The sequence below is a fragment of the Eleutherodactylus coqui genome, chromosome 1 (genome assembly GCF_035609145.1).
Source record: "Eleutherodactylus coqui strain aEleCoq1 chromosome 1, aEleCoq1.hap1, whole genome shotgun sequence".
Classification (NCBI taxonomy): Eukaryota; Metazoa; Chordata; class Amphibia; order Anura; family Eleutherodactylidae; genus Eleutherodactylus; species Eleutherodactylus coqui.
The window spans coordinates 443,312,687-443,323,055 of NC_089837.1; the positions used below are offsets into that span (position 1 = coordinate 443,312,687).

General features: G+C 45.9%; 1 protein-coding gene across 3 annotated transcripts in view; it reads right to left on the reverse strand.

Annotated features, from left to right (window-relative positions):
- The window catches only part of NBEA (neurobeachin), a 673,719-nt gene extending 665,637 nt beyond the window's left edge, over positions 1 to 8,082 (reverse strand). For all 3 annotated transcript variants that reach the window (XM_066582838.1, XM_066582846.1, XM_066582830.1), the window contains exon 1: positions 7,646 to 8,082. In XM_066582838.1, coding sequence (XP_066438935.1) covers positions 7,646 to 7,849 — 204 coding nt within the window. In that variant the 5' untranslated portion in view covers positions 7,850 to 8,082. The remainder of the gene's footprint in view (positions 1 to 7,645) is intronic.
- Between the last annotated feature and the right edge of the window lie 2,287 nt (positions 8,083 to 10,369).

A 10,369-nucleotide genomic window follows, 5' to 3' on the forward strand; every position in this document is an offset into this window, starting at 1 on the left:
ACTCTACATTGGAATGCATGGAACAGCAGCTTAGATGCTCGTCCGCAGCTGCATTAATTTGGGGGCCTTTGAGATCCTCATTCTTGTAATCAGTGGGGGGGTCCCAGCGTGAGAACCTCATTCTTTTACCATTGATCAGCAGGGGCACATAGCTTGAGAGCCCGGCTGTGATCAGTAAACTCCAAGCACCCCTGCCCGTTTAGACAGCGCTGTCTGTATTGCAGTGGCCCAGTTTAGTACTGCAGTCACAGCTCCCACTGAACTCAATGTGGACCCTCGCTGACCAACTATTAATGATTTATCTTGAGAATAGGTCATCAATAGTAAACGTTCTGGAGAAACCCTTTAAAAAAAAAAAAAAGGGCTATCCCTCTAAAAGAATCCACAGGATAAGAGATAACCAACTGATCGTATGGAGCCCAACTGTTCTTCCACTAATCACGAGGATAGGGATCCTAAATTGCAGGGGTTGTCCGGTTACTAGACAACCCCTTTTCCATAGTGAAAGCAACAAACATATACGTACCCCTCTGCGGCAGCTGGAACCCAGCGCAGCAGCTCACCGCGGTCCCGGTCTGTGAGAGATGATGTCACAGGTGACCGCTGCAGAAACTCACACGAGAATCGGAATTTCACAGTCGCGATATATTTTTGCCTGAAAAATCGCCTCGTAACTTCGAGTAAAACGCAGGTTGCTGCCGCGATATCGAGCCAAATGTCGTGTTTAGGTAGACTTATGCCGGATTCACACTACTGTAATTCCACGCACAATATGCAGTGAACAGAATCTATTGGTTTCAATAGTTCCGTTCACAAGTGCGTATTTTCTGTGCGCAATTCTGTTGTGCAAAATAATATACAGCATGTTCTATTTTCCTGCGCATTTGCGCAGCGACATAGAACATGAAATTAATTAGGCTACGCGCCATTTTAACACACGGGACAGTGGCTGCGGGTTTTTTTGTGCACACACATGTAATGCATATGCAAAAACTACAGTAAAAATGCAGTTACGTGCGCAAATACACAATACCCAAAAACGCATAGTGTGCGTGAATCCGCGGTGTGGGGCCAGGTTACTGTTCTGCGCCCGCCCTATACCATGATTTTAATCTTTTAACTCTAATCATGTTAACGACTGCCATGGCGATCACCGCGTTGGGCGTATTCCTTGCATAATTACAACTATTAACATTAAAAACATATTTTAATTAAATGTGAGCTGATCCTTTATAGAAAGCACCTAGAGGAGCAGCGGAGACACCTAGAAGAGGACAAGTAGCTCCTCGCTGTCACGAGCAGCCGGCTCCCATCAAGGTATCATAAAGCAGAGATTCATGTATTTCCTTACGTCATCGGGTAGCAGCCTCGTACCCACAGTGCAGCGCGACTGCAGCTGCTCTCCAGACTGATTAGCTTCCTGCTGATAGAAGCATCACCGCTCTCATTGGACAGACAACACACAATGCATATTCAACGCACGGCGTCCAGAGGCGAGATGTATGCCAATTACTAGAGCGTGGATCGGGGAGGAAATAAAATACTGCAAGACGTCACAAAAGCCAAACACGCTCTGGGAAAGGATCACCTATAGAAAAGCCGACATCCCAAAATATATACATGGCAGACAATGCACCCAAATATCTGGGCATATAGTATATATAGTTGCTCGATGGAAAAATCTTGCATCCAGAACGTAAATGCAATTTATCGTCCATATTCATTCAGACGATTGTAATTGCATTGCGTATTATATGCGGTACATCGCAGCAATTCAAATACGTTCATTTTCACATGTCGTAATCACACTAGCGGTTTTTCATTGTATGTAATACGCACATTAAAAAAAAAAAAAAAAAGGCGACGCAGTATGTTCTATTTTACCACGTATAGTGTGCACACAGCCCTATTGTTCTCTATGGGTGCGTATAAAGCGCTGTACATAGGCAATATATTGCGATGTGCGGCATTTAGTACGCAACGCTGCAAAGAGACAGAGCGGGGAAATGGAAAAAATAAATAAAAATAGTGACACTGTGCATAATAGTGTGCGCGATATACACTGTCTTGTGCATAATCGCTGCTGGCTCACAAAGCGGTAAAACGCGGCGTAATACACAGTTTTACGCATACAGCTGTGGGAATGAGCCCTAGTTCCTGGCCTGATCGCGGGTTTCATAGCCAAACTATAGCATTGTATATCCCTGTAGACTATAAGCTTTGGTCGGGAATTGCAGCCGTAAGGCTTCATTCACACGAGCGTGTGCAATTTCTCGCTGCCCGCACACAGCCAAAAATGGCAGTAGTGAAGAATAGCCGCAATCTAATTCCAAACTTAATTAGCGTTTTCTCATTCATTTATATGAGCGTATCACGTGGGGGGAAAAAAAAACACAAAACACTGCGGGGTAGAATTCCGTGAATCATCAGATTGTCTTCTATTAGCTTAATAGTTAAAATAGAGCCAGTTGTCTTCTTTTCCGAGCGCCGGACGCAGGTAAACTCCCCCCCCCTTTTATTCCGCTACCATAGGATTCTATAGGAGCCTCTAGCGTTTTTCATCAAAAGATAGGTCAAGACCTGTTTACATCAGTGTAGAACCAGAGCACGTCTTATTTTTGAGTTATTGTGGTTGAAAAATGGATCGTTATTTGTTAAAAGAGTGAAAAAAGAAAAACCATTACACTTGCACGCTATTTACACGCTAGTGTAAAATACACATGTACACCACTGTGAATTAATCACAAAATGGTAGAGTTGGAAGGACCTCCAGGGTCATCGAGTCCAACCCCCTGCTCAGCGCAGGATCACTAAATCATCCCAGACAGAAGTCTATCCAGCCTCTGATTGAGGCTTTATTCCCACGAGTGTATATCGGCTGCCGTTCTCATGGCTGGCCGATATACGCTAATATATAAGCCAATATAGCACTGGGCGCTTTTTATGCCAGGCCGAAAAGATAGTCCTGGAACTATCTTTCAGGCTGGAATACATGGACCACTGCATGAGCTCCTATGGGAGTCAATGACAAAGACCAGAGAAGGGAGGTGGGAGGGAGTTTAGCAGCGTGACTGCTAAACTCCCTCCCTCTTTTCTCCTCCTCTCTCCTCCCCCCGGCTGTGGGCAATGGGAGGGGGTGGGACGGGGGCAGATCTAAGCTCCAGCCCCACTCCCAGATTTGTGCAGCGGCGCCTACGGCCGTGTGAAAGAGGCCTGAAGCTGCTGTAATGCATGAAACAAAGGGTGTGGGGGGATTGCTAGTAAAGGAGTGTGATGCAGGTCAAATTTTAAGGGCAACGTATGTCCATATGTTAAAGTGAACCAGTCCCCCAAACCACGGGCAGCACAAACCAGGGGCAGGTATGTCTATTACCCAACTGTTTGAGTTATTTGGAACCGCCTAGGGATCTCAGAATAAACACAATTTACATTTTGATTCAAAACAGAGCCCTGAGTCAAGGGGGCAGGTCGCAATGTCCTCCCCCTGTCACAAAGTGACAACTCCCTTCCTATGTATAAAAGGGAAAAGTCAGTCAGCACGCTGTGGGAGGGGAGAGGGCGGTGCAGACCACCTCTTAGAATTAAGGCACCATTGTGAGTCAAACTTCAATGTCCGTTTATTCTGAAAAAAAACACAGCTTTTCAGAAATATACTGAGGGGCAATAGGCATCCCCGTGGCATCCCTGCCAGTAGTTAGGGCAGCATGAACATGGTGACAGGTTCCCTTTAAATCCAGCTTATGTGGGGGGGGGGGGGGAATTTCTCTTCTTTGTCCGGGTGAATGATGCCAATGATTCACATATATCGGTTACTGCAGAAAGAACTATCCACAGCAGCAATCTGCATTAAACATGTGGATTTCTGCCATGGCTTGCTACTGAAACACCCTGTTAGATTTTTTTTTTCCAACACAGATTTCTTTGTGCGAAAATACGCTAAAGGTAAAGGCACATGGAGCAGCACTGGCACGGCCGGAAACCTTGTCAGCATGTAGCGGCTACGTTTTTTAAAATTGATTATTAAGAGTCCGCTTGATTTTGCCAGAAAGCAGCAGTTTCACTCACAAAATTGTGCAGCCATTATAAGCAGCCATGCGGTTTTGCAGATGAGACAGCTACTTTCTGGCAAAATCATGCCGACTCAGTCAGCGGCGCTCCGTGTGTCTATGTCCTATCACTGAGCTCTAACTAGCAATAGACCTTGATCAACAAATTAGCTTCTAGTAGCATATTTGTAGGTCATTGCAGATACCCTGACGTTACATTCACATGCGCCAGGAGTTGCAAAAACTGAATAAGGTCGGTTCTTTAAGAAGTGCATGGATTTGAATAAACCTTATTCCTGTTCACATGAATTTGCAGGAGTTTCTGCAACATGGAAATATACCCTAAGGCCTCATGTCCACTAGCTAAATGGAATTGCGGATTCCGCAGCGGAATCCGCAGGCGGATTTTGCCCATAGGGAATCATTGGCATTTTAAAAGAATTGCGTTTTTCACGCGCGGGAGAAAAAACGCGGCATGCTCCATTCTGCAGCGGAATCCGCGCAGATCAGTAACATTGCTATCACATTGATAGCAATGTGTGCGGATATGTGCATGCAAAAAAAAAAACAAAAAAAAACATTTAAAGCAAATCCGTGCTAAATCCGCGGCAGATTCTGCGCGGATTGTATTTTTCAAGTGGACATGAGGCCTTATTGTTGGCATTATATGGATACACTGAATGGCCCTTTATTACAGACACCAACACCGGCCTTTTCACGTGACCACGGAGTGCAGCATAAAATCAAGCGAGCAAGATTGCCATGGATCAGTTTCTTTGTGAATCCCCTGCACACAGAAGAGCTGGATTCCACATGCGGAATCCGGCTGTGCCAGCAGCGGCGCCCGCGAGTACCTGATCACTTTAATTTTTCATCTGTGCTGCGGATGGTCCACGCGGCACACCGTCGGACTTGCACAGTACAGATTTTTTTTTTTTGAAAGTCCTGCTTTCCCCCGAGTCATCGTGATTGCGAAAGGGTCAAAGAAAATCCACACAAAAATGGAGCATGGTGTGATTTTTTTTTTCCGCTTGCGGGAGTGCAGGAAGAATCGATTTCCCATAGCATGCTATCGGTGCCATTTGCTGTGGATCCGCGGTGCAGACGCCCACCGTGGATTCTGCACCAAATATCCGTCCGTGGGCAGGAGCCCTTAGGATGGGAAAATCCAGCGATCTGAGTGACCTACAACGAGGCCTGGTCTTCGCTGCTGGACTAGACGGGGCCAGGATTGCATACAATGCCAATCGCCCTTGTGGGGTGATTTCATGCAGCATAGTAAACGGAGAATTGTATGATTGAGGAAAGACATCCAGCAAAAGGGAACCCTGTGGATGTAAACAAGTTGGCGAATAAAGGGGTCAAAAGGAGGATGTCAAAAATAATTCTGACAAACAGTCACTGCACAGTTAAGCAAATTGTAGCTGAATAGAAAGCTGGTCATTCCTTACACAGGGATGGGCTATAACAGATGACCAGTTCATGTGCAAAGAGAAAGACAAGACTCCAGTGGGTAAAAGAACACAAAAAATTGGATCACCGATCAGTGGAAAAAAGAAGATCACTTGGTCAGTTAAATTTAGATTTCTGATGGGAAGTCAGAATTTGGCACAAGCAGCATGAATCGATGATCCCTTCATCTACTTTGTGGCAACTGCAAGAAGCTCTCCTGTCTGCATGTGGTTCTGAAGGCCAAGAGAGGTCCAACATGCAATATTACATGGAGGTTCTTAATAAAGTGCCCATTCATTGAACATACAAAAAAAGCATGGTGCATTGGAGAGGTCTCATAGGTATCCTATCTGAAAATCAAAAGGGGTTTCCCTGAAAAAGCTGACAATCACAATCAATTCCAAAAACAAGCAGGCCCCAGATGTACAGTCACCACACCATAGAAAAACCGGACATTACAGAAGACCTATAAGTAGGGATCTCTCTCAGTAATGCAGAACTAGGTGCGTAATGACCCTCTACAATAACAGAATACTGGGTACCACTGGCATTAATGCCCCGTACATCCAACACAGTGGCCAGAGTGAATACAAACCACTTCAAGGAATACATTGGTGCCTGAAATTAGACATCTTTCCCATCGCTGCAGCCCTTTAGGAGCTCATCACAGGCCTGGTTACACAAAGCACTAAATCCCAACATAAATATTCAAATCAGCCACCCGCACTCGTCTCCGCTATGCTGCCGCAGCTCCTGGCTCCCTGCATTAGGTCAAATGCAAAAGAGCAGATGGCAACAGCAGCAGCATCAGCGACGCAACACCTGACGGGAGAAGACAAGATGCTCTACCCATGAACTCTCTTCCGTCAGTGAGCTTCGCCCTCTAAGTGCCAACGTGACAGTCCACGCGCGCCCACATGCTACCAGACAATGAAGGCATTTTTCATGGCTGTGTGCATTAATCCATTAGTTGGAATTGTGACTTAAGACTGTACTAATGAAGCCGTTAGAAAGCCTTGGTGTGAAGGATTACTTAGGAGGAAGAGAACAGACGCAGCTTCAGAATCCTGTTTAATAAATACAAGAATGGAACGGAAACAAATAAAAGCGATACAATGTAACAATTTCACAGCAGCTGCAGACTCCATGCAACTTTGTATCACAATTGCATGGAGCAGATGGGGGCAGGGATGCCAGGTTAGAGCTTTAAAGGCCCCGCTTTTACGTTGTGACAGTAGAACGCTGCAATTCTATAGCTAGGTTACATTGTCTTTCCTTCCTCGCCACCGTACATGACACAGAACTTCTCCCCGTAGCTCATCAATGCAAACACCCCAAAGAATCCGGCATGAATATGGGATGGACAATGGCGTGACTAATGTCGCCTGAAGCGTGCCGTTATATTACAGGGATCTGCAATGCAATAAGGGCCTGGTCAGAGGTGAAGGAGGAGGAGGAAGATGAGGCCTGCTCCCACAATATCTACAGAAATGAATGAAACAAGCCAATGTATAGAAAGGAGCCCCTATAGAACGGTCAGAGCGGTCACCTATAGGCCAGCTCCTATCTATTCCACCAACCACCTATCTGCACGCAGCGGTCGCACCAGGCCGGGTTTCCATGCACCCTGACGCCTTATAATCTTCAGGGATAATCATATGCATGATGATGATCAGCGGCAATTATTAACCCCTTCCAGCCCAGAGAGGTGAGGCCAATGACACCAAAGTGCTGCTGCATTAAAACAATAATCCTTGGAGGGAAAGCAGCTATATTTATCATCAAGACGATGGAGAAGCGATTCCAAGACGTGTAATACCACGACATATGGGCCATGCAAAAGCGACAGCGCCCAGGAAGGTGCCAGTATTAACCCTTCAGTGTGCCATAAACTCAATTTATACTGCTTGTATGATGGGATAGGTCCCCCCTTTTTTTTTTTGCATTGAGCATTGCAATAATTGGCGCAAATCATTGCAATTAAATCAAGAGGATAATGCAACAATTAAATTAATTTGCAAGGATGGATGAAACCTAGGATGAATTGTGGGGTGCAATAGACAGGGTATCTGTCATGGGTGATGAGGGCACAGGATGCCACCCTGCAGTAGCAGCACCTGAGCGGGTGTGATGTGGGCACAGCTTACCAGGTTCAGCACGGTCTCCACGATGTCCCGGTTACTGACCTCCCCGACCTGTATGAGCCCGATAAGGACGGCGAACTTCATCCTCATATTGCGGATGGGCACCGACGGATTGATGACCCCGCCGGGCAGCACCATGGAGCCCGAGCCCCCCGGGGCATCCCTGTCCGGGCAGCCGGCCCCCAGCTTGTTGTCAGCGCTGGCCATGTCCGCACACAGCGGGGGATGCCGGAAATAACGGGGCTGCTGAGGACGGCGATCACCCGGCGACACAAGCCCAGCAGTCACAGAGGGAGGAGGGAGACACCTGCGGGTGATGCACTGACTAATCCACGCTCCCCGGGAGCCGGCCCCCCTCCATCACCAGACGCCCCTCATCCTCCAAGGCCAACCAGATGGATTCCGGGCCACTAACGCCTCACTGTCGCCGGGGAACAGGAGAACTGCGGCGGCTGCTGCAGCTGGCGTTGTTATGATAAGAGCAGACACCGCTCACTCCTCCGCCATGTTGACGCCCCCTGCCTGCGGTAGGGTGAACTGCGCCTGCGCCAGCGCTGCCCGGGGGCGGGACCGAGTCCGCCTAGCGACCACAGGGATGGACAGGTGCACAGGTGCCCGGGCATAGAGGGCACCTTGTGGGGGCATCTGACACACGTCCTCCTGGGCATAGGCTGACACTCTGCACTATACCGCCTGTCCTCATGCTTGACGATGTCCCGTTATCTCGTTGTATATAGCCTCATTCCATCCATCCATTCAGCTATCTAATAACTAATATTCAGCTATCTCATAACTAATATTTATCTATCTCTCATATCTGCATATTGTATCTCATCTATGTATCTATCTCATAACTACTATTTATCTATCTCTCATATATATCTATATACTGTATCCCATATCTATCTATCTATCTATCTATCTATCTATCTATCTATCTATCTATCTATCTATCTATCTATCTATCTATCTCATATCTATCTATCTCATATCTATCTATCTATCTATCTATCTATCTATCTCTCTCATATCTATATCTATCTATCTATCTATCTATCTATCTATCTATCTATCTATCTATCTATCTATCTATCTCATAACTAATATTTATCTATCTCTCATATCTATCTGTATACTGTATCCTATCTATATATCTTCTTAATGTATATCTGTCCTGCTAATTATCTATTTCTTTTCCATAATCTCATTGTCGTATTTTCTTTTTCATATCTATCTCATTATCTAAATCTATCTATCCATCCATCTAATTACCTTTTTTTTTTTTTATCTATCAGCTATCCATCTAATGATCTATTTCATATCTCTCTATTGTCCGTCTATATGTCTATATATCTATCCATCCAATTATCTATCTCATATCTGTCTTATTTCATATCTATCTAATTATATATCCTTCCAATTATCTATCATCTCATAGCTATTTTTTCATATTTGTCTGTCCATCTACTTATCTATTTCTTTTCGATCATCTAATTATCTTTTTTATGTCTATCTATTTCATATCTAATTATTTATCCTTCCAATTATTTAATGATAATTATCAATCTTTCTCAAATGTATCCAGCTAATATCTGTCTCCTAATTTTCTATCTAACTGTCTACCTATTTATCTATCTACCCATCTAAGGGCTTATTCAGACGTGCCGATATACGCTGTCCCTCTCTGCAGGATGAGGAGGCGGGACGAGACCGGATCAGTACACTGAGCTCCCACCCCCTCTCTGCCCCTCGCCACTGTTTCCAATGGGAAGGGCGGGACGGGGTGGAACTTAGCTCTGCCCACGTCCTGCCCCTCCCATTGCAAACAGTGGCGAGGGGTGAAGAGGGAGCGGGAGCTCAGTGCACTGCTCCTGGCCCATCCAACCTCCTCCCCCTGCAGAGAGGGACAGTGTATATTGGCCGGGCGTGAAAACCCGACCGATATACGCCTGTCTGAATAAGCCCTAATTCTTATATTATGCTGCCATGCTTTTCTTTCAAGCACAGAATGGCACAGATGAACGGAAAGCTGCCAAAATGGAGACAAACTGGTCTCTGTTTCAGCAGTTTTCTCTAATGCTCAATCCATTCTTCATCCAGTTCTTTCCTTTTTGGGATTTTAAATGTACACCATGATGGGACCCTTTGATGGAAACAAAAATGTGATGTGAACATTGCCTTAGCAGCCTTGATTGATGCTTGATCAGTGTTTGATCGGTGGAGAGTTGCCCTCCAGGGCCACCTGCTGAGAACATAGAACAGGCAGCGGCTCCACGGAGCACAGCATCCTCTTCACTGTTTGTATGGGACCAGTGGCTCATTTTTAGTGCCTAGTACTTCATCTCTTCCCATTCAAGTGATCTCCCCCCCCCTCCCCCCTCCACCCACAAAATTGCAATTGTCAGCCTCCTCTTTTAGGGCTTATGCACAGGAGCGCATATATGGTGCGTTTTTACGGCCAACCGACTTACGCGACCATCCGAGGCATTGGTTCACATGGGCGAATATACAGCGCGTAAAAACGTTGCACCGTAAAAAATGGAACATACGTGACTGAAATACGGCGGCGGCAAATATACAGTGGGTAAAAAGATAGTCCTGCGACTATCGTTTGACCAATATACAGCGGCTGCTGCCATAGACTCCTATAGGAGCTGGGAAAAACAAGGAGGGGGAGACCGTTGAGCAGCATCCAACGCTGCAAAAAGCTTAAGGTGCCTCTAGTTA